This window comes from Equus asinus, chromosome 18, assembly GCF_041296235.1.
Source record: "Equus asinus isolate D_3611 breed Donkey chromosome 18, EquAss-T2T_v2, whole genome shotgun sequence".
In the NCBI taxonomy this organism is placed as follows: Eukaryota; Metazoa; Chordata; class Mammalia; order Perissodactyla; family Equidae; genus Equus; species Equus asinus.
The window spans coordinates 38083369-38110931 of NC_091807.1; the positions used below are offsets into that span (position 1 = coordinate 38083369).

General features: G+C 54.4%; 1 protein-coding gene and 1 long non-coding RNA gene across 5 annotated transcripts in view; one reads left to right on the top strand and one right to left on the bottom strand.

Moving 5' to 3' along the window:
* The window catches only part of UMODL1 (uromodulin like 1), a 93478-nt gene that overhangs the window by 41890 nt on the left and 24025 nt on the right, over positions 1-27563 (top strand). For 3 of the 4 annotated variants that reach the window (XM_070488928.1, XM_070488927.1, XM_070488926.1), the window contains exons 4-12: positions 341-502; positions 1363-1484; positions 4063-4249; positions 6023-6163; positions 15814-16068; positions 17773-17885; positions 19536-19755; positions 25113-25250; positions 26298-26867. In XM_070488928.1, the coding sequence (XP_070345029.1) occupies positions 341-502; positions 1363-1484; positions 4063-4249; positions 6023-6163; positions 15814-16068; positions 17773-17885; positions 19536-19755; positions 25113-25250; positions 26298-26867 (1908 nt within the window). Of the gene's footprint in view, positions 1-340; positions 503-1362; positions 1485-4062; positions 4250-5472; positions 6164-15813; positions 16069-17772; positions 17886-19535; positions 19756-25112; positions 25251-26297; positions 26868-27563 lie in introns of those variants that run through there. The other variant, XM_070488929.1, reaches the window with a different exon arrangement.
* Positions 23759-27542, bottom strand: LOC139040993 (uncharacterized). Its single transcript, XR_011495419.1, has 3 exons — positions 27360-27542; positions 24660-24759; positions 23759-24392 (listed from the first exon to the last, which is right to left on the bottom strand). It is a non-coding gene; the product is annotated as an uncharacterized lncRNA (long non-coding RNA).

Below are 27563 nucleotides of genomic sequence, written 5' to 3' on the forward strand. Positions count from 1 at the left end.
ACACTGAGCATCAAGGGGCACTCTAAGGGCTGGTGGAGCCCCTGTACCTGGACTCCTAAGGCCTAGAGGAAAGGGGACACCCAGGACCCCAGCAGAAGCTGTCCTCCTTCGAGAAAAGATGGTCAGACTATATGAAAGTCAAAGCAAATGCCCTGGGGGGCTGCTTTGCAGGACCTGTGAGGCACCACCCAGGCCTGGACACGGCCCTCGGGAAGCCACACCGTGCGCCTCCCGGCTGCAGGCATGATCCGGGACCAAGAGGCAGCCCGAGGCCGCGCCTGCATATCTCACCGAGGTTTTTACTGCCAACATCATTAACTGCTGCTCAATTTTCCCCCAGCCCTGAATCGGTCCCGGGAGTTTGCATCGAGACCCGGGGTCTGCCCAACAGTGGGACTGGAAGCGCCTAGCTCGCTGTGCACCCTGGACGCCGACTGTCCCGGACTTCAGAAGTGCTGCCCCTCATCGAGGGGCCACCACTGCGTGTCTCCCGTGCCTCCAGGTAGGGCTGAGGTCCTCTCTTGCCTGAGACCTGCAGCAAAGGAGATATCCAGTTAGCCAGCTGAGCGTGGGATGGGGCCCGGCCCTGAGCGGCTGGAGGTCGGGGAGGAGTGGGTCAGCTGGCTTCACAGGGAGCCGCGTGCACGGGCAGATTCCACGCCTGGGTGATGTCTTCCTCAAAATCCAGTCACAGAAACCTCAGGGAGAGAAGAGTGTTCACAGGTGCTCTGAAGAGGAAAGACATCCTGGTGTAGCAATGACCCAAATCCCCCACGTTTGTCTCCTGGGGCCTGGGCACTCCGGGCGGAGCTGGCTGGAAGCTGAACTGTGTCGTACTGGGAGGCCAGAAGCCCCACAGGGACTCAAAATCCCTCTCATAGCACCTGTGGGCCAGGTCCGGGGCCTGGCCCTCAGTGCACGCCTGTCTGGTCTGGAAAGTTCTGCTCTTGACCGTGGGCCGCCCCCAGGAGAACGGGTTGGTCAAGGTTCAGAGCTAGGGAAAGACATATATGCCATATGCAATATATATTACAGGGGTTGCATATGCTCTATTAGTTTAGTATAAAGTAATAGTATAAGTGATCATTAATAACATATATTAATATATAATAAGTATAAAGGTATTGTATACATTATATATTAATTATACTGTTATGCTGTATGCATTACAGTATATACATTATGTATCATGTATTATACACAGTATTGTCTGGTTTACATTATATACAATAACATACATTATATATAGGAATCTATATAAGAGGAACAAGGGGCAGGAGGTGGTGGCAGATTTCTTTATCAGGCCTCGGTTGGCCCACCCTGTCCCGGGCCTGTCACTCATGAGCGTGCACCCTCCTGCAGCTGCGGAGAGGAGCCCGGCCAGCTTCTGGTACAACGTGAGCGTCCTGGTGAAAATGGACTTCGAGGAGCTCCAGCAGGTGGACCCCAGGCTCCTGAACCACATGCGCCTTCTGCACTCCATGGTAGGTGAGGAGGACAGCGTGCCTGTGGGCCGCCCAGGCTGACACAGGCTGGGAACTGGGGGCCTGGGAGGAGTTCCACGAGTGACCCCAAAATGATGACTCTGAACCCAACATGAATTCTTAATTTAAAAAAAAGACAATGTTAAAGAGGTATGATTTACGAGCAACAAAACGCACCCGTGGAAGTGTGCGGTGTGATGCGTTTTGAGGTGCATAGCGTTGTAAGCCACATAGAGAGCACAGGACCCCCAACCTTTTAACAGCTTGTTGCTTAATCCAAATGGTGCCCCTGTGTAGACGGCCTCGGCCGCAGCGCTGCGCCCTCACTAACCTCGCTCGCCGATCCCCAAGGCTCTAGCTCCCGCTCTGCGGAATTCGGCAGGCGCCCCAGGAGGGGCTGGGGTGGGACCTCTGGATGGGGGTCCTCTGCCTCGGCCCTGTGGGTGTTTGCGGTTGCCTGGCTCTTTGCTGTGCCCCGCCTGTCATCAGAGGATTTGCCCAGCATTCCCAGCCTCTGCGCATAGGAAGCCAGAAACATGCTCAGCTGGACAACCAAAAATGGCCACATGTCCCCTGAGGGCAACACCACCCCTAGTGGAAGCCTCTGCTGTGGACACAACTCACCCTTTCTGACACCTCAGTGGGCCCTTCCCACCAGCTTGTCCCCACATGCTGGGGAACCCAGCGGCGGACAGGGCATTGCTCGTCACCATACGGCGGCTTTCCCAGGCGGTGGGCTGACCTCAGGGCTGGCCACAGGCAAGGGCCCCATGCAGTCACCCCATGCTCAGAAGGGCCCCACACTTGGCTGAATGCTCTGCGGTTGCCTCTCGAAAGGCTTAATGCTTTTTGAATCAGGGGCCCCACATTTTCCTTCTGCACTGGGCCCCGCATGCTGTGCCAGCTGCTCCTGCCTGACCCTCAGACGCATAGATGTTTCCCACCGTGGTGCCGGACCCAGAGCTGGGCCCTCCTTCGTGTTTAGGCCTGCCGGCTGGGGCATGCCCAAAACAGACGGCACACACGCTCACCTTGCTCTGGGCCATCCAGTAAAGCGGCTAGAGAAGAATTCTGAAATGTCATCTTCACTCAGAAGCCTCCTTAGCTGCCCTGGCTGGAAGTGACTTTTGTCTTAGCTTGTTGGGGGACTCAGGTTGTCCAACTGGCCGGTAAGAACAAAGCTATGGAGCCAGACTGCCCAGATTCAAATCCCAGGGCTGCCACTCATCAGCTGTGTGGCTTTGGGCAAGTTACATAACCTTTCTGTGCCTTAAAGACCTCCTCCGTTATATAGGAATAATCAGAATCCTACCTGAGTCGGTGGCCGTGAGGTTTAAATAGTACATGAAAAGAGCTTAAAATGGTGCTGACCTGGGGAGGTTCCGAGTTGCTGTGGTTGTTGGTATTTGAAATATTATTATTGTCTCGTGTCTGCCGTTCTCTTCATGAGTGTCTGGGTTTTGTTTCTCCAGAAGGCAGAGAGTTCCTTCCCAGCAGGAGGGGCCTGCCCACAGCTGGGCTCCTGGACTCAGGGATTCCGTGAGGCTGGGGTTGGTCTCTGTCCTCCTCCTGAATTACGGACGACCTGTTTCTCCTCCTGTGAAGGGGTTCGCGTCTGCCGAGGAGGACCCCTGCCAACCCCCTTTCTGGTTCCCCGTGGAGACTTGGGGTTTGCCGGCCAAGCCTGCTCTGGGATGCTCTTCCGCCCAGGCGGTCAGGTAGACCTGCCTGGCTGCTCCAGGCAAATGATATCTTGAGACTTCGAGATATTCAGCTGGAGCAAAAAGAATGCATACGAAACGAGAGAAGGGATCATTAAACCTCAAAAAAGAACCAGATGTGTACAACGTGAGGCCGTGGCTTCACCGTCTGTTTCTCTAATTCCAGATCTAATTCTCCGCGTCAGCTGTGAGGGTGGGGACGGGGGGACCCTGGGGTTGACCAGTGACTTTTCCTGGGCCTCTGTAACAAAGCACCACAGGCCGGGGCTCTTCACGACAGATGTTTATTGTCTTTAGTTCTGGAGTCTGCTGACCGCTGACCGTCTGCGGTCAAGGTGTGGGCAGGGCTGGTTCTCCCAGGGCAGTGAGCGAAGGGTCTGTTCCAGGCCTCTCTCTTTGGCTCATAGGCGTCTGTCTTCTCCCCGTGTCCTCGCATCATTTCCTTCTATCACTGTCTGTCTCTTGTACCCAAATTTCTTCTCTGGACACCAGTCATCCTGGACAAAGGCCCACCCTGATGACCTCATCTTGGCTAATTACATCTGCAATGACCCTATTTCCAGATAAGGGCACATTCTGAGCTACTGGGGGTGAGGACTTCAACACAGGAATTTTTTTTGGCGGGGTGGGGAGACAATTCAATTCATGACAACCGGTGTTGCAGAAGTATTTATAATCTGGTCTGCAGGACTATGGGGATGACGACAGACGTGAAAATATTGTAGCAGTTCTTTTCTGCAGAGCAGAGTGGCGTGTGTGTGTGTGTAATTGGTTTTAACTTCTCCGGGCCTCAGTTTCCCCGTCTGTCCCATGGGGACGCCCTCACATTGCATGACCCTCTGACTCTGGCTTCACAGGTCACCAGTGCCCTGTGGCCGATGGACTCTGCTGTCCACCACCTGTGGTCGGCTGGTGGGGACACCTCGACCACAGTGTCTTGGCTGCTGCTGGGCCTGCCGCGGCCGGTGCCGGTGGCCAATGTGTCCGCCATGTTGGACGGCATCGTGAGGCGCGTCTACGAAGTGATCAGCATCCAGGTGCAAGGTAGTCCTTCTCCGGGGTCCTCCCCTTGGGGCGGGGGCTGCAGGAGTAGGGCGACTATCCAGCAGGCGAGGGGTGGACTGCCCCATCTACAGCTCATTCTGGCTCAAACCGGGTTGAAACTCCAAGTTCTGAAGCAGAGATTTTGAGAAGTGATTTTGCTCTAACTTCACCATGCCCCCCACCTCCCTTCTGGGTCTCCTCCACGCCGTCTCCTGCCCCTGCCATCCAGGCAGGCGCTGGAGAATGGAGCCCAGAGCAACTCAAGGCCTTGTTTCTCCAACCCTTGGGTTCCCAAATTTCCCTCTTGCCTCTTTCCCACCCTCTCCAAGAACATTCTTGTACCTAGACAGCAGAATTGTACCAAGTTGAACTTCGTAAAGCACACAGATGTGGCCTTGTTTCTAGAAGAAATTACCTGGTCTTTCTTCTTATTCTTCTCCTCCTCCCCCTCCTCCTCCTCTTCCTCCTTCTTCTCTTTCTTCTTCTTCTTCTTTTTTGTCCATGTCAGGTGTCAGCAAACTTCTTCTGAAAAGGGCCAGGCAGTAAACACTTTTGGCTGTGGGCCGCACGGCCTCTGTCTCAGCTGCTCGGCTCTGCCATGTGGTACAAGAGCGGCTGTGGACAGTGTATGAGCAGAGGGCTGGCCCCCAGGAGAACTTTCTTTCCCACAGCTGGAGGCAGCTGCTCCCTGGGCAGGGATGGGGATGGCTGCTTTGCTGGGGAAACTCCTCCTATGACACTGAAGGTCACACACAGTGATGTCGGGGTCTGGAGCCCGTGAAAGCTCTAGTGACTGCATTTAATTCCCTGCAAAATCCACAAATGGGCTCGAAGACCAAACTGCGTGGTGGCAGCAAGCGCAGAGCGTGCCTTGTCTGTTCTGCCAAGGCCGTTTGTCCGGAGAGCACAGGAGCTTGCCCGGAGGGGAACACGTTGGGTGTATGACTGAACACAGTGGGGGAAGGCACACTCAGGAAGGCGGGTCGGCTCAGTGGGAGGGCGCTGGAGAGAATCTGTTGGGGGATGACGCCTTGAGGGGGCGGTTTGGGGGAGGGTCTAAGGAAGGGGGCTTTGTTCCAGATTGGATGCTGTCAGAAAGCAAGCGCAATTCTGTGATTGGGTATCTCAATGAATTTTATCTAGAGGGAGGGGACACTAGCATGAAGATAAGCTATAAGTGGCAGAGATCTAATAGTCACTCATTTTAGCCAAGAGAGGGGAGTAGTATTTTGTGGGTGACATGGTGGTCTTTTTTCCGTCTGGCTTAGATGAAAACATGAAGTGGCTTTGCTTTGTCTCACTTTCTCCTGGTCTTGGAGGAGCCTGGCCTGAGTGGCATTCTTTGAGCTTGTTTGTGTCTGATGGGAGAGTAACAGGGCCCCGCTAGGAACGTCAGGCCACTTCTGACATCGGGGCTGCCCTGTTCTCTTTCTCAGTCCAGAAAACTGCCCATCCTCAAGATGAATTCTTGAGTGGGATGTTTGGACTCCAGCGTTTCATGACCCTTCGGACTCAGTGCAGCCCCAAAGCAGTTTGCTCTGGCAACAGCAGCTGCCCAAGCATGCATGACGGCTGCTAGCGAGGGTGCCACACGCCCTGGAACGGGGGCCGGCTGCTCGAAGGAAGGAGGCCAGTGTGTCTGCAGGCTCTCTAAGACAGGGCTTCAAGAGGGCCCTGAGGACCACTGCCCGGTCCTCAGCTCATGTGACACACGTTTGGAGGTTAATGAGAATGACCAAGAGGTTACGACTCAACTCTTCTCCTTTTCAATAGACACAAATGAATGTTTCTACGACGAACTCAATGCCTGCTCTGGAAGGGAGCTGTGTTTAAACGTGGAGGGCTCATACCAGTGCCTCTGTCACCCGGAGTCACCGATCTCGTCTCCCCAGAGGCTGAACCGCACGTGTGAAGGTAAGCGAGTGGGCTCTCCCAGATGGCATAGGAATGGCTTAAGGAACTTTCCAGGCCAGAGGGTCCACAGAGATCCTCTCTTCTTGCAAAGAGGGTACCACTGGCTCATGGGCAGACAAGAGTCATTTAGTTCTTTTGAACATCCTTGATCTCAAGGCATGCTATTCCTGTATTTTTTTTAAATGCACTTCACTTGCCTTTATCTCTGAACTCACAAGCTTTGTTTTTTCTTTTTCGAGGAAGATTGGCCCTGAGCTAAAATCTGTTGCCCATCTTCCTCTTTTTTCTTTCCTTTTTTTCCCCCTGTCCAAAGCCCCAGTGCATAGTTGTGTATCCTGGCTGTAAGTCCTTCTTCTGCTTCTTCTATGTGGAATGCCACCGCAGCACGGCTTGATGAGCGGTGTGCTAGGTCTGTGCCCAGGATCCAAACCGGTGAACGTCAGGGCCACCAAAGTGGAGTATGCGAACTTAACCACTCGGCCACTGGGCTGACCCCTGCATTCATTTTTTGATTTAACCGATGTTGATTTCTGTGCCATTCACTGTGCTGGATGCTGGTAATGGAAACACGTATGAATAGATGGTACCTTTGCGCTTGGAAACTCGGTAGAGAACACGCCAGATGCCTGTCAGGCATGGTGTGTAAGGGGGATGCCTGAATAATTTATTGTCTAAATCTGGACCCCTTTGAGAGTGAAAGGGAGGTGACTAATACTAACACTGGGGCCACAGGAGTACCCTGGACTGTCCCTGGGGTTACCAGTTAATTAGACGCAGGAGAGGAAGGGGGACATATGGCAGCATGCACGTGTCTTGGTTGGACAGTTGACTAGACAGTGATTCCTGAATGACTTGGGGGAGACCAGGATTATTATTATTGTTATTTTAAAGATTGGCACCTGAGCTAACATCTGTTGCCAAGCGTCTTTGTTTTCCTTCTTCTTCCTCTTCTCCCAAAGCCCCCCAGCATATAGTTGTATGTTCTAGCTGAAGCTCCCTCTGGTTGTGCCATGTGGGACGCTGCCCCAGCATGGCCTGATGAGTGGCACTAGGTCTGCGCCCAGGATCCGAACCAGTGAAACCCCGGGCCGCCAAAGTAGAGCGTGTGAACTTAACCATTCGGCCATGGGGCTGGCCCTGTTTTTACTATTTTTGACAATAGTGGTTTAAACTGAGACGGAGTTGAAGTTGAGTGGAGACGCCAGGATGCTGACTCAGTCGGGTATTTAGTGCTGGAACTCAGGGGCTGGGTTGCCTACGTAAATCAGGAGTTGTCAGTGTCCAGGTGACATTTAAACTACGGGCAAGGCTGAGAGAAGGGCCCAGGGCCGAGGAACCCCAATATTTAGAATCAGTACAGGAGGAGGGGATTGCAAAGGAGACAGAGTGAGGCAGGAAGAAGAGTATGAAAGGCAGCAGCCGGGAGTCAAGAACAGGCAATCCTGTACAGACATTTACTACGAAGAGGCTCAGAGAAGTCAAGCAGAACCTGGAGGAGGTGTGGATGCCCAGGTGGCTCTTTTTAAAAGACGGGTGATGTCAAAGCATATTTGTGTGCGATGGGAGAGATCCTGGATAATTTCTGCAGCTCTGGGACCCAGTTCAAGCCTTCTCTCCCCTGGGAAGCTGCCCTTGGACATCTCTTCTCCCCCGCCCTGCAAGGCTTCCCCAGCTGGAGATGATGGTCATCTGCAGCTGCTCCCGTGGCCCGAGAGTGGCTCAGGGAAGGCACGGTGCCTGCAGCCTGCAGGGCTGTCTCCAGGCGGGTGGGGCCACAGGTGCAGGCTCCTGGCTGGCAGCTGGGACGGGGAGCGGAAGAGGAAGGAGCAGGTGGAACCTTCAGCTTGCATGGATGGGGCGGCGAGGGTCAGGGTAGGGTTCATTCATTCATTCATTCACTCATGCGACACATTTTAACGAGCACCTCCTATGCTCCAGGTATTGCTGTAACTGGGATTCTTTACACAGCTAAAGGGACTCTGCAGATGGAGTTAGGCTAAAGATCTAGAGATGGGAGATGATCCTGGGTAATGCAGGTGGGCTCAAAGTCATCACAAGGGTCCTTCAAAGAGGGAGGCGGGAGGGTCAGAGTCAGAGAGAGAAGATGTGACCGGGGAAGCAGACACGGAAGAAGATGCCACACCACCGTCTGAGAAGGTGGAGAAGGAACCGCCAGCCAGGGAAGACAGGCGCTCTAGAGACTGGAAAAGGAAGGAAATGGGTTCTCCCCTGGACCCTCCAGAAGGAATGCAGTCCTGCCAACACGTCGGTTTTAGACTTCTGGCCACCAGAACCGTGAGAGTAAATTTCTCCTGTTTTAAGCCACTAAATTTGTGATAATTGGTTACAGCAGCCACAGGCATCTAGTATAAAGAGTCAGGTCAAGACCCCCTCGGTGGCACGTGCTGGGTGGAACCCAGGAACTGAACAGGGAGGCTGGGGGGGATGGAGCAGAGAGGAGGGGGTCAGAGACGAGGGGCCAACAGGCAGGGCCCACATGTGCAGACGTGGTAAGGCCACGGGGATTTTTAACTTTCTACTCTAGAAAATTGCAGACAAATATGAACACAGAGAGAAGAGTGTAATGAATAATAGGAAGATCCCTCCGGCCCGCCTGGCTTTATCGCTGTCCCCAGCGCTCTCCCCTCCCCCAGCACCATTATTTTGAGATCCCTTCATCATATCCCTTCCTCAGTCAGTATTCCAGAATGCACCTCTAAGAGATAATAAGAAAGCGATGTTTTAAAAAACCCACAGCACCATATCATATCATCCTTAAAAAACCAAAACCATAGTTCCTTCATGTCCTCAAACATCCAGTCTGTTGAAATTTCTAGTTGTCACATCATTATCATAGATTTTTAACGTTTGTCTGACTTGCAATTTACGTCACACCCAACAAGTCGTGGGGATGTCACTTAAGTTACTTAATTTTGGAATCTGGAGGCTCCGCCTCCATCTCTCCGTTTCCTCCTATAGTTCTTGGAGGGTCTGGCTCCCCTTTGCTCAGCAGACTTTCCCACGGGCTGGATCTGCTGATTAGCATCCGGTGGTCCCCACTGCAATGTCCCCTCTTCTGGGTTGTCTATGAACCACAGTTGGCTCGGGGGCAGGCCCGTCCCTTTAGTGGTGCCTGATCCCTTGAGTATCTGGTGAAGCCAGTGGGTCTCCCCATGGAATGTTGCCAAGAGCGCAGAACACACAGGACAACAGAGCAAATCGCCAGACTGAGATTCAGTCATCAAAACCTTACAACCCCCAATGGGTGACACAGCCATCGGTAGCCACACTGTCTCCTCCCACCCTCTCTGGTCGACTGCCCATCACTGGAGCTGGCAGCTCTGTGCCCCCCAGCCCTCACTCCCTCGCCCGTTGGGGGAGGGGAGGTGGGTGAGGCATCACATCCCAAAGTTTTCTGAGGGGTCCAGCTCCTGTCGCCCACTCTGGCACCATCTGAATAGCATACCCCTCAGAGTCACCTTCCTCTCCCTGTGTCACCCTCTTCTGCCCAAATTTCCCAAACAAGCCGCCTGCTTTGGAACCCTCATCTCAGAACCTGCTTCTGGGAGAACCCAGACTTGTAATCCACGTGCACCTTCATTCATTTATCAAATCACAGCATTTAGCAATGGGAGTGATGAGCACAGGTGACACTTTGAGATGTGCCACGTTGTCCTGTGATACGAGACCTTCTGTGGGTACCAAAGTCACAACCGAAGGAAAGGCTACGTTTTACTTAGAGGTCAGTGAAAATAAAGATCGTTTTTCTCATCTCAATTTTTGGAACCCTGACGTCTGCTCCGTCCCCTATCCAGGTGAAGAACCCCTAACGTACAGGCACCCACAGATTCAGATTCAGATGTGACTGCTTTCTTCCCCAAACCTCCTTCCTACTGCACGAGTGGCGTTCTGCTCCTCCACGAGGCGTGTTCCCCTCTCTTCGTGGCCTCAGCAGCAGGTGGTGAGCAGTGAGGACGTTTGGGGGATGGTGCTGTGAGTCACCTGGGAGCTCTGGACGGCCACCGGCAGTAGGCGGTGTGAGCTGACGCCCCTGTGCCAGGGGCACTCTGCTGCTGGGTGGAGAGTAGATGAGAGGAGTCGAGGCAGACTCCTTCCTCAGTGACAGACCTGGATTGAGTTTTGTGTGGAAATGTGCCCAGCTAAAAAGATTACCTTTCGCCACCTGCCTTGCAGGTAGGGTGCTCCTGTGACTCACCTTAGCCAATGAGATACAGCAGAAGTTTCCACGAGAGTCGGGACGACTGCTTAAGGGTTACAGGCCCTGCTGAGACCAGGCTGGGCACGGGCCTGTGATGGTTGAGGCTCCATTGGCTGTCTGAGCCTTGTGATGACCTTGAGGATTAGGCGCAGACACTAGGGTGGAGGAGCAAAGATGGTGAAGGAGCCTGGGTCTGAGGTACCACAGGCATTCTCTACATGAGGGGCACACCTGACGGGGTGGAGCCGGTTGTGTGGGCTTGCCTATGATGTGTAGCAGCTGATCCCAAGCTAACTGACTTGGGGCAAGACAGGCACAGGGAGACAACTGTTCGGGCAGGTCTCTGGGAGCAGGCAGGGGTGGCGGGACGGTGGGCATGGTGGGGATGGTGCATCTGACAGGCAGACGCCAGGCCCCCCAGGACAACTGCTTGCAGACTACAGGCAGGGGCTGGCAGGAGAGGAGGCTGCAGACAGAAGTCTGGCGGACTCAGCACGTTCTGTCACACAGCTCAGCTGAGACGCAGATACAGCCTATTCCATTCGGCCGCGAACACGTTCTCTGCTTATTCCAGAATCCGCTTTATCACTGAGACCACAAACGACAGCGGGAGGATAAGCCACCCCCGATCTCAGCACCCCAGCAAATTGTTTTATTTTTCCTTGTCCCCGTCCAGGTTTTTACCCGATTTAAATCCTGCTATACATGCAATTTTGTCCTCTGCCCTCTTTGCTCACCATTATGTCATATAAAGGTTTCCAAGAAGCAACCTGGTCTTCATAATTAGGACTTTCAATGGTTGAGTAATAACGGTATTCTGCAGCAATGACGTAATGCTCTCAGCTCTTTCCCTCCTGGGGGGCGTTTAGGTCGCGTCCAACAATTGTGCTGTGAAAACCAGAACTTTCACTAATGTTGCGAAGTGTTATGGAGAATGTTGTTCTAACCGAGTTTGAACTACTAATTTAATGCATGTGTCCTTGCCCCTCTAAAGGAACATAACAGTGACGGCCCTCCATGAGTTCACAATAATAAAACAGCCAAAAACTTATTAGCACTTACCTCACCAGGCTCGGTTCTAAACACTTTATGGTACCAGCTCATTTAATCCTTAGAGCCACCCAGGAGGCAGCTGCCCTTATTGTGCTCATTTTTCAGAAGAGAAAGTGGAGGCAAAGGAAGATAATATAGGTGCACAAGGTCCCAAAGCTGGTTCTGTATAGATGAACTGGGTCCACGCTGTTAGTTAGCCCCAGACCCTTGGCCTGAGCCACCTTCCCCAGCAGCTCGTGGCTGGGGGCACCACTGCGACTTTGGGCGATCTACTCCCATTCCTCAGCCACCACGCTGCATCCTCCAGAGGCTGCCATCTGTCACGGGGCTGTGCGGCCCAGTGGTCACGCCCCATCCTCCTTCAGCTGTGCATAGAATCAAGAGTTGATTAGATTTCTGGAGCAGTGGAACTTTTTCTCTGGTGATCCAGCACCCAACCAGGGTAATAAGTCTCAGGTTCTTATTTACTGACTCTTCTCACTACTGCGGGCGACGGGTGGAGGGCTGGTTCCCAGCACCACTGGAGGACCAGGAAGGGCCCACAGGCAGTCATCGCCCACTGGAATGTTCTGCCTCCCCCAGGATGAAGCATGAGGGACAGGCCTTGTCCCCTGGGCACTGCCAATGAGTCATTGATCTTGGCAAATGGTCAGCACTGAACAAATATTTGTTATCGGTCAATGAAAAGGGAAGTTTCAGTGGTGGCTATTCCTAGGGTCTCTGGATGTTTAAAAAAAATGAGCCTACCAGCCCCACCTCTGGCAACAAAACGCTCCTCTACTGGCCTCATGACTTTGAGAGTCTGATAGAAGTATGCTCCATCCTCCAAGTGAACAGGCGCCCACAAGCTTTGCACAGAAGCCCCTGACAACCATCCCAGGTCTCCTGGACGGGGGCCTTCAGGGGGAGGGTCCAGGCCCATCAATGAGAATAGAAAGTTGGAATACGGTTATGGAAAATACGCTGGTCCGTAATCTGAAAACACATTCGACCCTATTTACAGTTAGGAATGTTGTCAGCCCACTCTGCCACGAGGAGTTGCAAGATTCCTTCAAGATAAAGGGTGGCCGGACAGTTAACATCCTCGGGAAAGCTGTGCCACCCTGATGTCACTTCTAATAGGGCAGGAAAGATAAATCAGTGTTCCCAGACTAGAAATTGAGAGTGAATTCCATGGCATTGTGCTAAGGGAAACAGCATGTGTTTTAAATTTAGAAGCTAATATAAATGAGCATCTGCTGGAATAGCAGAGAGCTAGAAGACGGTGGAAAATACAGCCCAAATTTCAGAGGCTTTTCTTGTGAAATTAGTCACCCAGTTAATGACACACAGGGCAGCTGGATTCTTGCACAAAGCAAAACCAGTAAGGAATATTGCACGGTTCACTCTTAAAGTTCCAGGAACACACTCTGCTTTTAAGATGGAGTGGAAGTGTCTTCAGGGGTCATCCTAACTCTCTTCAACACGGTCCCCTTCCCGGCTGGAACCTAATAGCTCTTCAGCCCCATAAAGAAACGTCTCCTGAACTTGTGGCTCGGCGAGGACAGGGCCGGCAGGAAGTAGCCGCTCAAGTTCATTCCTCATCTCCAATCAGATTTTCAACAACTGAATGCTCAGAATCTTGGCTCGAATCCTCAGCACTTCTCCCTTTACAAGGGTCAGGTGTCAGGCTGAGGAGCCCGAGGGGAGAAAAGGAGCGGCGCCTGGCCTGGAGAGCTCGTGGGGGAGCACAGCCTTCCTGCTCCACCAGTGTGGGGTCAGGGCTGCCCGAGAAACTGGGGCCCAGACTCACAGACACGGGGAGTCCCAGGTGCTTCACTGAGACAAAAGTCACGTCCTGGATTTAGCTCATGCTGCGGGATGGAGAGGGCCCCAGAGGAGCAGTGGCTGCGGGTCACACAGAGAGTCCAGAATTGAGTGTTACTTTCTAGGGCCACTTTAAGAGGAATGTTGAGAAGCTGAAGGGCAAGCAGAAGAAGGTGTCCTGGCTGACGAAGAGCTAAAATCCAGGTTAGGAGGAAGACAGAGAGTCAGTTTGCAGTTTCAAATGTCTCCAGCTCTGTCCTGCAGAAGAGGGATTAGCTGTCCTGTGTTAGAAGCCGGCTGGCTTTGCAGCAGCCCAGACGACTTTACGACCAATTGTGCTGTTCAGCCAGCAGCCGCCTTGAAATCTAGTTGAAGGGGAGTAGTAAGGTCGAACCATTTCCTAGGGCTGCTGTAACAAACGGCACAAACTTGGTTTAAAACAGCAGAAATCTATTCTCTCCCAGTCCTGGAGGGCCGAAGTTCGAACCTGTTATCGCTGGGCCCCAATCCAGGAGTCAGCAGGGCCCCGTTCCTTCCCAGCCTCGGGAGGAGAATGTGTGCTTGCCTCTCCTGCTTTCCGGTGGCTGCATGCATTCCTTGGTTTGTGGCCGCATCATCTGCATCTTCAAGGGCAACATCTTCAGTTCTCTCTCTGCTCCGTCTTCCCCTTGCCTTCTCCTCTGTGTATGTGTGTGTGTCAAATCTTCTGAGTCTCTCTTATAAGGATATTTGTGATTCCATTTAGGCCTAACCTGGATAATCCACGATATTCTCATCTCGAGATCCTTAACTTCATCATACCTTCAAAGACTGTTTTTCCAAATAATTTCACATTTACAAATTCCAGGAATTAGGAGCCTCTTGCGGCCAAGGCAAAAAGGGAAATGGGTTGAATTGTATCGGTTTTTACGTTTTACTGGAAGAAAGCATACACATTTGTCTGGAAAGACAGAATTTTTTTCATGATACTAGAAAGCATATATCCTATGAATCCTTACATGAGGGGCTTTGGGAAACCTCAGACATTTTTTAATTCTTTTTTCTTTACTATGGTTTTGCAGAAGATTAAAAAAAATCTCGTGGCTTGTTTCTTATACAACTCAAATTCTGATGGAAAAATTATGGTGCCGGGATAGAGGGCCACTCTACTTTTTTATGTAATTCATGTTGCCCAGGTGCCTGCTGTGAGCCAGAATTTTTCTCCCAAAAAAGAGATTTAATTCTATTCAACTATTAGAATATATATTGGTTGTTATGCTAGAGTCCTGCTCCCTGAGGCATAGATTTCGATGTGAAAACATAAACAGCCTCAGCCTGACTCCTGGCCCTGCTTCCCCGAGGGAGCCATTGTTTCCGAGTGATGAATTAGCCGACAGGAGAAGTGCTTGTACGGAAGATCAAGCGAAGCAGGACAGCCCGGGGCCCTCTGACATCGCGTCGAGGCAATATTTATAAACGCAGCACAGAAACACCACACCACGTGTTAATCTGCTCAGGCTGCCACAACAGAGTAGCACCGGCTGGACGGCTTAAACACCAGAAAGTTATCTTCTGGCAGCTCTGGAGGCTGCAAGTCTGAGAGCCAAGTGTGGGCGGGGCTGGGTCCCCGGAGGCCTCAGCCCTTGGGGTGTAGAAAGTGTAGATGGCATCTTCTCCCTGTGTCCTCACACGGCGGTCCCTCTGCGTGTGTCCGTGTCCTCGTCTCCTCTTCTTACAAGGACACCAGGCAGATGGGCTGACGGCCCACCTGTGGAGTTCACCTTAATGTAATTACTTCTTTAAAGACCCATCTGCAAATGCAGACACACTCTCAGGGGCTGGGGTTAGGACTCCGACGTACGAATTTTGGGGGAACACAGTTCAGCCCATAACACATCGCAATGGCCACAGCTGCAAAACAACTCAGGTTGTTTCCATATCTTGACTATTGTAAATAACGCCGCAATGAACCTGGGAGTGCACAAGTCTCTTTGAAAGAGTGATCTCGTTTCCTCTGGATATCAACCCAGAAGAGGAATTCTCAGATCATGTGGTAGTTCTGTTTTTAACTTTTTGAGGAACCTCTGGACTATTTTCTCTGGTGGCTGCACCAGTTTGCTCTCCCACCCACAGTGCACAAGTGTTCCCATCTCTCCGCATCCTCGCCAACACTTGCTATCTCTTGTCTTTTTGATAGCAGCCATTGTAACAGGTGTTAGAATCTCCCTGTGGTTTTGATTTGCATTTCCCTGATGATTAGTGGTGTTAGAGCACCTTTTCATGTGCCTGTCGGCCGTTTGTATGTCTTCTTTCAAGAAACATCTATTCAAGTTCTTCCCCCATTTTTGAGTCGGATTATTTGGTTTTTGCTCCTGAGTTGTGCTCGTTCTGTATATCTTTTGCCTAGTAGCTCCTTATCAGATCTGGGATTTGCAGATGTTTCCTCCCACTTGGGGGGTTGCCTTTTCATCTTGTAGATGGTTTCCTTTGCTGTGCAGAAGCGTTTGAATTTGTGTAGTTCCCCCTGTTGATTTGTGCTTTTGTTGCTTCTCTCTGACCTTTCCTGCATCTTCCTCACTCTGTGCCCTCACAGATTGCCCTCCCATCAGAGACCACATGATCCTCAACGTCACCAGCAGCAGCTTTCATGTATCTTGGAGTTTAAACTCCCCCCAGAGCCACACCTTCCACGTGCAGGTTTACAAGGGGGAGGAGCTACTCAGGAGCGCCAGGACCCGGGGCATGACCCTGGAGGTGGCCGGGCTGGAGGCCGGGGTGCTTTATGGGGTGAAGACCAGCTACCAGAGGTGTGGGGCCCATGTCACCGCAGCGCTGACTGTCAGAACCGGTAAGCCCCCTCACCCAAAATCCACACGTTACCTGTGAGTTTGTCTTTCTGTCCCATTTCCGTTGGCCCCAGTGATTCCAACCACTGTTCTTCCCGTAATCAGGGCAGGGGTAGTCATTGACCTGGGCCCACCCTTCCCCAGGGGCCGTGGGAGCAGGACCACAGCGGTCGTGGCCCTCACGGGCCCCCCTGCCACCAACATCCCCTCCTGTTGGGGGCTTCCTCTGACCCCTGACCTGACGAGGGCTCTGTGGCACCCCCTCTTTCTGTAGCGTGAAGGACTCACAGAGCAGTCAAATAGAGGGAGGCAAAAAGTGTAACAAAGCAGAAAAGGGCAGCGATTTGCACACATTGGAAGACCTTTGCCACATTTAATTCCACAGGGCTGAGTCTGTATAACTTCCCCAAACCAAAGACCCCAGCATCACATAAAATCTTCACGAAGCGTGCCTCATTTCCCATACGGTACACTTGAAAAGCTAATGCAATGCCCGCTGTAAGGGCGCCACGAAGGACCTTTTTTTCCCAAAACAAACAAGACTCAGGCATGAACTGGGAAGTCCAGCGTCCAGAAGGCAGCGCTGGCATGTCCCCTGTGACTCTGCCACGTGGGCCAACTTTGGTCCTGCGCCGTGATTCAGCCTCCCCTCTGCCTGGTCACGGCGGTACCTGGATGGTGTAGACGTCGGTCAGGTCAGGCACAGATGGTGGGAGTTCTCTCCTGGCCTGGCCTCTGGATGGATGTGGAAGTGTCGGTGGAGGGCGGTGGAGCTCCAAGACATTCTGGTCCAGGGACCAGAGCAGGTTGGGTCCCCAGTCTGGGGGTTCAGAGCGTGCAGAAATTGCTGTGTGAAAGACCCTCTGGGGGTCTCTCTCGTGAGGGATGGAATGAACAGGCCTTCAATGACACGGTCTCTACCCTTTATGATCTGATTTGTTCAGAAATGTCAGGTCACTGCAGGATGTTAGTTTTATTCTCTGTAATGAAGGATGTATGTTCCCAGGTCCCAGCTTCAGTCTTTCCAGCTTCGCTTATGCCCAAAGAAAAGGCCGCCTCCTTTATAGGATAACCAGCTCTACCTGATGGCCTGGGACAGAGGGTCTTTTCAGTGTGAAAACCCCAAAAGTCTGGGCAAATCGGGATGAGACGGTCACTCGAGGGTTGGGGGCCTGGGTGGGGCCAGCGTGAGGACCTGGCTGGGCCATGGCTGTGAACAGGGCAGAGGAACCAGTGGCCACACTGTGTGAGGGATTGCTGGATCGTGCTGGTTGAATCCCAGTCCTGCGGTGTGGACCGTGTGTGACATTTGTACCTGGTTCCATGGATGTCCCTACCCTGACTGCCAAAGGGTGTGTCTGTGTTAAGAGTTTCCTTTCCCCTGGCACAGAGGTAGTTGATTTCCCCCATTTGGCTACCCCAATCTGAGACTCATGCCTCAAACTATCTTTTAAAATATTTCCCCTACAAACAACAGGCTTCATGGAAACATTGACAGAAAAGCATGTGGCTTTCGATCACCAAAGTTCAGTGAACTTGGCTTCCAATTCCCCTGGGGGTGATGTGGCATGGCCTGGGTGGGTGATGCTCACATCATGGGTCTGAGGAGCCCCAAGCTTAGAGAATCCAAATCTTCTGTAATGGACTTCAAGCAAACCCACCAGGATAGCTTGAATAATAAGTTCACAAGTTATGGTCTGTCCCAGATGCCCAGGTATTCCAAGTCACGGTAAGGATCCTAGACCGCAACGTGACGGAGAAGCTGTTGGACCGCGGCAGCCCCGAGTACCAGGACTTTTCTCGACAACTGCTCCACGAGGTAAAGCCAGAGCACAGACACAGGGAACTTTTCTTGGGCGTCCTCAGCTAGAAACCCACAGCAGCCGGCCTCTCCTGCTGAGCTCTGCTCCGCGGCTGTGGCACAAGGGCATGGTACCACAGGCTTCAGGGGCCAACCCAGATCCCGCAGTAATTGCTCAAATGTTTTCTCCTCCTTTTAGGGGGTGCTCAATCTAGATTTGGGGCCAAAACATCTTTGAAATACGTGCCTTTGATTCAGATGGGCTGTACCACTTGATGGTACAGCTGGGTTTTCTGTTTAACCTTCCACCTGGGGGATTGGGGGGATTTGGGGGGGGTTCTGTCTTCCTACTTTGGAGCAGCTTCAAATTGAGGAAGCATTGGCCAGTGATCAGGGCATCCTTTCCTCCATGTGGCTAGAGGGAGACAGCAGCACGAAACCTGGCAGAACCAGGTCAGTGACAAATACTATCTATCCTTGGATGATGAATTGCAGAAAAAAGTGACCTGCTAAACCATCCAGAACTGTCAAGGGTCTAAGATTTTGCCCCTGTTGCAAACTAATAAGTTAGCCTGTTCCTGTTCCAGGGGTGCAGGCAGACGACACGAGCTGCCTGGATCAGCAACAAAGGACTTTGTTACCCACAGCACAGCAGGTGGCATGAGCATCACTTTTGTGCCAGTTTCCCTCTGGTCTCCGAGTCCCACGGGGGTGATGTGGAATGGCCTGGGTGGGTGATATGCAAGTCATGGGTGGGAGGAACCCCAAGCTTAGGGAACCTGAGTGTTTTGTAACAGACTGCAAACAAACCTGCCGAAAGCTTGCCCCAGAAAGAGACATTATCTTTATTATATCGGACGTGAACCAGTCTGCCCTTTGCTCCGGAGGGGGCCACTATCTTTCTCTCTCCTAAGGCTGTTCATCATACAAACATCTTGGAAAGATATTCTGGAACAAAAGGGTAGTTAGTCCTTCTACTTGCAAGATGTGTAGACATGAGAGATCGAAGGAGGGTTGCCTCTCAGCGTCCACCTGCAGGAAGAATCAGTTTTTGAAATTTCTTAGAGAATTCCCTCTCCTTTCCGTAGTATTTTACTTGTGTGCGCAGGAATGGAGTGGCGGGAAGGCGGGGCTCATGTCTCCCTTGCTGGGGCGTGGGCGTTCCTGAGCACCTGGCTCTGCCTGTGGGTTTCCTGGGGGATAAAGCCCAGTAAGGAGGGTACAGCTCCAAACAGCCATGGGATTGTTCTTCCGTGGCCCCTCTTGGTTAATCAATTGATCCATCTGTCAATCCAATAGTCTGTCTGTCTGTCTGTCTCTCTCACACAAATCACCTTCACACCGATGTTCAGGGCACCGAGAGTAGGCAGTGCATCTAATGCCCGCTGACCGGGAGCCTGATTACAGTGATCACTGGGAGTTCTCACAAAGACTGACCAGGCCCCGCCCAGCTGTCCCAGGGGAGGCCCAGGTGGGGTGCAGTGAGCTGGAGGGTGTCTCTGGCTGCCGTGAACGGTTGGTTGCTGGGCACCTCCTCTTGGTCATGGCGGGGACACATGGATTCTGTGTCTCACTCATCAGTCACACCCAGGGCCCCACTTAACAGTTTTGAAGAAGTTGATGGAAAGCCCTGCTCTACCTGAGCGGCTGTCGCCTCTCCCCGGCTAGGTTGAAAACTCCTTTCCACCGGCGGTGTCTGACTTGCACAGAAGAGGGAAGCTGAGGGTGCAGATCGTGTCTCTCCAGGCTGGAAGCGTGGTTGTGAAGCTCAGGCTGACGGTGCAGGACCCCGAGTTCCCAGTGGGCGTCTCCACGCTGGCCACCATGCTCCCGCCTCTGTTGGCGAGCACGGTGTTCCAGATTGACCAGCAGGGGACGCTAGTGCAAGGTAGGTCCTCCCCTCGGCCCGAGTTGCCGCAGTGACGCCCTGCAAAGTCCAGGCTACGCTTTTTAGGGTCAACATTTACTTTATTCCAAAAGACAGAAAAAGTAAATGAAATTCAAATCCTTATTCTGTGTTCCTCCATGGAGACCGGGGGCCTAGGACTGAGCCCCCCGCATCCCACACCTCCTGATTCCACATGGACCACGGGGCCCCAGGGGGGCCTATTCCTTTGGATGGTGTTTCTCGCTGCCCCAGGCCCAGAGCTCAGGGTGGAAGCAGGCTGGAGGATCCCGAGGGGGAAGCGGGTGGGAGCTTACTCTCTGTGTCAGGGCCCAGGCACCGCCCGGCCACTGTGTGACTTGCTAACACACGGACCTGCTTCATTAGCCCAAATATTATGTAATTTTACTTGGTGTTGCTTTAAGGCAGGAAGTCACAGATCCGGGGCAGGGGTGGGGGTGGGGGGAGGAGACAGAGAAAGAGAGATGGGGCATATGGGGAGAAGATGGGAAGGTGAGAGAGACAGAGATAAAGAGAGGCAGAGATAAAGAAAGGGAGAGAGACATCGAGACAGAGATAGAGACACGAGAGACAGAGAGAGAGATGGGGGAGAGAGAGGGAACTGAGAGAGACAGAGACAGAGACAGAGGGGCTGATGTGGAAGGAAGGGATTAAGTTCCCTCGCGAGTTGAGGGCCCCTGCAGGCTCTGCCTCAATGAGACTTGGGGCTCCATCTGTGGCACGGGCGTCCCTCTGACCCCCAGGGGAGCTGGGTCCGAGGGTGAGCTCTGTCATCTCCTTTGAGCTCAGTCGAGCATTGGTTTGCTGTCCCAGCCTACCCCCACCCGAGAATTCAGGGAAGCCCCTGGGGGTGTCACACCTGGAGTCACACTTGGAAAACACCTGCTTGCCTAGCCTGGGAGTCACCCCATCACTTGCCCGCTCAGGGATGGAGATGGCAGTGGCCCTCTGCACCTGGAGGGCCCCACCTGCCTGGGCTCAGGGGCTAAGTGCCAGGCAGGCACCGGGCGCCATGGGGGTGGGTCCTCAGCGTGTACCCCCAGGGCCCACCTGAGACCAAATCTGACAGTCTTCAGGTGGTCCAGCCAGCCCTTCTGCACGGCTTCCCAGCCACGGCCCTGTGCACCAGGAATTAGAATATTCCAGATCTTTGTCAAATGGTGCCGTGTGTTGAATGGTAGCCCCCAAAAGATATGTCCTCCCAGAACTTCAGAATATGACCTTATTTGGAAGAAGGGTCTCTGTAGATGAAATTAAGGTAAAGATGTGAGATCATCCTGGATCAGAGTGGGCCCTACATCCAACAATGAGCATCCTAAGAAGAGACAGAAGAGGAGATGACGCGGAGACATGGGGCGGAAGGCCACGTGCAGATGGCAGCAGAGACTGGAGCGACGCAGCCACAAACCAGGCAACACCTGGAGCCCCCAGAAGCTGGAATAGGAAGGAAATGTTCTTCTCCAGACCCCCAGAGGGAGTGTGGGCCTTTCAACGCCTTGATTTTGGACTCTAACTTCTAGAACTGTGAGAGAACGACGTCTGTTGTTTGGAACCAGCTTGAAAGCTTGTAGTAACGTTGTGGCAGCCTCAGAGAACTCACACTGAGGAGGAGGAGGCACCTGGTGTTGCTAGCTTCCCAGAGTTCTCAACGAATCCTTGTTAAGCATCCCTGTGAAGCTCCAGAAGCCCCATCAGAAGTTAAGGGCTCTGCAGTGTCCCCGACAGACAGTGGGACTGTTTGCTCAACACTTCGGAGCTGAGGGGCGGCTGTGGGAAGGCCCCGCTGCACCGGGGACCCAGTGATGAGGAGGCCTCAGGCTGTTAATTGACGGGGGACGTGGCCCTGTCCCCTACAGAGTCTTGTGACCCAGGTACCACCGGCTTCTGACACCAGAGCTGCAGGACGGCCCCTGGGCCACAGCCCCCACGTGGGGAGGCAGCACATGCCCGAGTTGTGTGTGGGGAAGGAGGTTTCTCCTCCCCGAGAGCCCCTGGCCCCGTGGGCTGGGGAGCCAGAGAAGCACGTTCTTGCCTTCCTGCAAAATCAATGCAGCGTGGCATGCAGAGAGCTCATTTTCTCTGTGGCTCATGCAGAAATGATATGGTTGGCATCCTCCCAGCATTCCTGGGTATCTGGGAGCGCTTGCTGTCCGTCAGTCAACATGTCCCAACAGCATGGCATGGGGGGGGGGTCGCGTCATGAATCATCTTCTCCCTGAGGCCCGTCTGTCATGGGTCACTGGGTGGCCACGCGTCCTGGGTCTTCCTTCAGGAGGGTACGCCCCATGCACTGGGAGGCCGCATGCTAAGCTGCACTGTGGTCCTATGAGCTGCGTCCTCATGGGTCCGGCTCAGCTTGCCCCACAGGAGGAGGTGTGACGTGGTGGGTAGTTCACAGCTCCGGTGAGTGGGGACAGCCTGACATCTCAGCTCTGACACTCACTTGCCGTGGGGCACTGTATAAGTCACTTCACCTCCCTGGGCCTCCGTATGCTCATCTGGGAAATGGGAAGATCATAACAACGTCCCACCCTTGAGGCGGTTGAGTAAGCGAAGGGATGTGGTTGCAGCTGTGGGATTTAGCGCTGTGCCTGGCACACACCTGACAGCACCTCCCACATTTCCAGTTAACCCTTTCCAGGCTCAGCTTTCAGATCTTGCATGAGTTCTCAGGCTGGGAAGGTCCTCCAGTGTCCCTGGGGCCCCCACTGGTCCTCCTCACGGGGCCTTCTATCCTGCGCCCTTCCCACCGTCCCCTTCCTCTCCTGCCCCCGCCTCCCTTCTTCCTTAAGATTTGCTCTCGGGAAGGACTGTCCTGCTCATTTGCTCTCCAGCGAGGATGACCAACTGGCCCTCCAGGCTGCCTCATCCATGGAGCCTCCGGGCATCAGTGGTCTGTGCGGACGTCAATCAAACCAGGCTCTGAGCACGGCACTGGTCTGTGGGAGGGGTCCTCTCGGGTCTACTGGCACCCCTGGGGTCACCACAGTGCCAGCTGGCAGCCGCCTCCTGCCATGCTTCAGGCCTAACCATGCTGCCCAAATTACTAGTCAGCCACATGCTGCCGACGGCATCACAGCCATGCTTGCCCTCTCTGTCCCCTCTGCAGGCGGTGGGAAAAGGGACGTGAGCAGAGGGAGCCTGGCCGTGGGACTGTCACCAACCACCTGGCCTGCTGGCCGGGCTAATACACTGCACTGGCTTTCATTTTTAGATTCAATGTCACTGCCCTTTGTCCAGCTTCTGTCTGTGGTGCCGTTAGAAGCAGGTTCTCTGTGCCTGCCTTTCCCCTCCAGGGTGACTCTGCCACTGGCCTCTAGGAGAGGCCAGGGCTTCACTTCCGAAGGGCACCCCAGGCCCCACAGTCAGCTTGGGGCCTCCTGAGGAGGTGCCCCTTGCTGGGACCTGGCGGCCTGTTCTTGGGCCTCCCTGACTGGTTCCTAAGGCCAACTCAGGTGTGGGGCACCCGTGCCAGGAGTCACAGCTCTGCGGCACTGTCCCCCTCCTCTGGGAGGTGGGCAGCACACTTGTCCCAGCTGCAGGGCCAGCAGGAGCAGAGCGCAAGCAGTGTGCATGGGGCTCTGGCCTGCATCCTCGTCTGGCCAGCCCGGGAGGTGCGGAAGCCACCTGGCAGCCCTCGCTACTCGCAGACCTGCCTCCTCCCTCTGAACTGGAGACCCTCTGGCCCCAGGCTTTAATACAGTGTGTGCTGGGGGGAGCCAGGGCTAGGTGAGTCACTGCAAGTAAAAATAGCCACCAGGTGCTCAGCGTTTTGAACCCAGGCCTCAGCTGGGACCTCCCCTCTCCTCAGGGCCCTGCTGCCCGGTCAGCCTGGGCTCCATCCCGGCCTCCAGCCCCCCAGCACCCCTTCAGCTGCCTGCAGGCTGGAGGCGGGCAGGGCTCCTGGAAGATCTGGGGCCAGACCAGCAGGGCCCTGTCTGTGAAGGAGCCTCGCGCAGGGTGGGGGTGGAGGTGGGCCCGGGAAGTGGGGTGTAACTTGCATCAGCTGATCAGCCTGCTGGTCTGGGGGAGCTGCTCCTGCAAAGGGCACATGAAGCAAGACTGAAAACCACAAAACAAGCCTGGAGCCCTCGGCTACGGAGCTGTCTCTGCATGAAGCTGAACTTGGCCCTCATTTTGACTTACATCCCGGCCAAGTCCGGCTCCGCTGGCCCACAGGGCATTGATCGGGCAGTTCCACCTGCAGCTCTGGGAGGCATAAGCTGCAGGACCTTGTGACCAAGCCTCGCAGCCCACCCCACTCGGGGAATCGAGCCCCCTTCTCGGCACCCCACCTTCCCCCCTAGCAGAGGCGAGTCTGTGCAGAGCCACCTGCTCCCCTGGGGTGGGGTGGGGCAGGTGGTGACCTGCAGAGCTTGGTCTGGGCTGGAGGATGGAGTTCTAGGGGCATGGGAACCCTGCCCACACCCCAGCTCCTCCCAGCCTGAAATACAGCTCAAGACGTTTATACCTTAAGGTTTGTCATGCTTGCTGCGGGTAGCACTTTATTGATCAGTCATGTGTCATGATGCACGAGACGGTCAGATTTTTTTCTTGGAGGAGGTACAGGAGTGGGGGTGGCCGTCAGCAGGGGGACCAGGAGAGGGGAGAGGACAGGGCTGGAGAAAGAGAAAGGAGCAGTGTCCTGATGACTTTGGTTTCCAGTTTGGCCTGATGCTAGGCCTGGCTGCCCGCTGATTGGAAGTTGGGGGGCTGTATCGGGTGTGGGCGGGTGAGCAAGGACCAGGGTCTTGGGGAGATTCACAGGGGTGAGGGGCTTACAACACTCTTCTGGACTCGGGGAGGACGGGCTCAGGGGCCATTCCTGTCCGTGTCCGAACACCCGGACACTCAAAGAGGACTGTGAAAGCGCGTGTCGTACTTACCCCAACGCCTCCTGGCTCCGTTATTTTTCTTTGTTGAAAAGCTGAATATTTGGGGATGTTGGCACAGCAGAGATAAGGAAAGGCATCCTGATTTTGGGGTCTTGGAACAAAGAATAAACAGAGAGGAATATATTCACCCTTGTGTGTGCTAATACCCCCAAAAGGACCAACATTCCCTAATTTTGACCCCAAATCAGGCAGCCAATGGTGAAGGTCGGTGCAGGCAGGTCGTAGCTTGTTTCCTTGGTTCAGCTAGAGGCTTCTGGCCTGAGCTGCGTGCAGGGCCTCCTCCGGGCTGCTGGACTTGGGGTACTTCTCTGACTCCTGGCCTCGACCTCCAGCCGGTCGCTGCAACATAGGCCAGGAAGCTGTCGGCTCTGGTGCTGCTCTGTGTGCCGAGCAGCCTCTGGCCGTTTTCTCACTGGCTTCTGCCCCGTCTCTCCCACCCGGCAGATTGGGACGAGTGTGCCGACAGCCTGGAGCACGACTGCTCGCCGGCCGCCCAGTGCATCAACCTCGAGGGCTCCTACACCTGCCGGTGCTGGACGGCCAGGGACGCCAACCCCTCCCGAGCAGGCCGGGCCTGTGAGGGTGCGTCCCCCCTCCCCCACCCCAACTCCGGGCAGCGCCTTCTCCCTGGGGACCTGGGGTGGGGCTGACTTCTCCATCAGCCATGATGGAGACTCTCTTAGGGGCCCATGAAAATGTTTTAATTTCTTTTAAAATCAAAAGAAAGAAATTAATAACAATGAGTATATAATAATGAATCCAGCCTTTACACGAGGGCAGTTTTAAAATACAAGTTTTCGTTTTTTTATGGTTGAGGGGGTTCCCCATAAGTCAGGATGCAGCCCCAGGAGAGGGTCCCTTCCGCAGGTGGCCTGGAGCCCAAGAGTGTGGGAAATCCAGGAGAGAAGGCCTGATGTGGGGCCTCTGGGCCCCAGTCCTGGCACGTCTCTGGCCCAAGTTTTTGGGGGGCCAGTTCTGATCGGTTGGTTGGGGCTGCCTGGAGGGCTGAGCTGAGAAGCAGGAGGAGGTAATATACAGACTTCGAATCCTGTGACTGACTAGCGGTGTCCACCCTGAACGCACGGTGGGCCATGGAGACACTCAGCCACCTGTTTTCATAACAGCTATGGCCTTTGGGCTGGAAGCAGCAGCAGAGAATTATTCCCGGGGGGACCTCTTCTCTTTAACCACATTGTCCTGCTTCCTGATGTCCACTCAGCTTCTCCTCTCCCATTCTTTTCCTTATTCATGCGATGTCCAGCAGGCTGATGATAGCGACCAGCACCAAGCCCCATACTGAGCTCAAATTTGGGGAAATTGCCCCGTTTTCCCCATTAATGCCCTGGTTCTGCAGCCCCCCAGGTAGAGCCCCACTCTCGGGGTCCAGCATCCTCATTTATCTGATGGAGAGGGCCCGCCTCGCCCCGCCCCCACCCTGCCCCCCGCGAGTGTGCCTGGGGGACTGCCAACCTGGGCCCGGCTAAACATTCATATTCACCCACAGAGACCGCCCGGATCGCTACTTGGGGGCCACCTGGGGGGGCTCTTGCTTGTGGGTGGCACCTGGTGGGCTTTGCTCAGGCAATTCTGGACCAGACGCCCCATCTGAGAGTGGACGTGTCTCTGCAGGTGATGTGGTGAGCCCCACGGGAGGCGTGCTGTCTCCAGCGACAGGGGTAACAGCCCCAGCTCTTGGCACAGAAACAACAGCCCTTGGTCTGGAGACCCCCACCTTGTCACCCAGCCCCAGGCACCCATGGGGCACCCCTGCAGTGAGCCAGGCCCAGACTCCAGGGACCCCACCCAGAAGAGCGGGCAGCAGTGTGGTCGAGCAGGACAGGAACAGCACAGGGCAAGGCATGGAGGAGGTGTCCAATGTGTCCACCGGCCTGGGGAAGGGCCAGTGGACAGCCAGCAGGGCTCCCGGGCCAACACACACCTCCCTTCTGGGGGCCACGGACAGCCTGCGGGACCCCTCTGGGTGGTTATGGAGAAACTCCACCATGGAGTCGTCCTTCTGGGCCACTCCTATTGAGGGTCCCACGGGACATGTTGTGTGGGACACCAGCCTCTCCACTCGGGACACATCACCAGCACCTCTGGACCCCACGCAGCCACAGAACTCGAACCCTGGACCCTCTGGATCCCCAGACCTGCCCTTGGCTCCCAGCCCCACGTCTCTGAAGACCCCGGCCTGTGGTGAGTGCCTGGAATGGGGCATCTTGGGGGATGTGTGTCCTGAGGCCCGAGAACACTGGGAGCCACATGGTCCGTGTGAGGTCCAGGAGTCAAAGGCTCATACGGTTGTTGAGTCAAAGGCCTTTTAGACACACTTGGGCGGATTTCTCATTTCATGGCTGGACAAACCCGGGCGCAGAGCAGCTCTGTTGGCGGCCGGCTTCAGGTCTTGTTAGGACGAGAACTAGTCCCTGTGCTTTCTCTCCAGTCCTATCTTCCCCTCCTTCCTGAGCATCTCTGCCTGCCAACAGCTGGAGCAGGAAGTCGGGTACCGGGAGGGGCCTTTGGGGTGCACACATTACATGGAGGTCTGGGGCGCATCCCCCAGCACTGTTGGGCACCCTAGCATTTCTGCACCACTCCAGCAGTGTAGTACCCCCAGCCTGGGCAGGCCCCAAGCCCGAGCCCTGCCCCCCAGCAGTTCCACATCACATCATACGCATAGGGGTTTACCTATTGCCAAAGTCCCTGGGTGACGCCTCGGGAGACAGGTGGCAGTCCTGTGCAGGAAACGGGCCTGGCCGTGCGGCTCCCACAGAGGGAGGCCACACCAGCATCTCTGAGAGCTGGCCCAACCCTGGATTGCATGCAAATCAAATGAGCTGTCAAATGCAGCTCCATCGATGCATTTGCTCTGCTGGACGGTGCAGCTTCCAA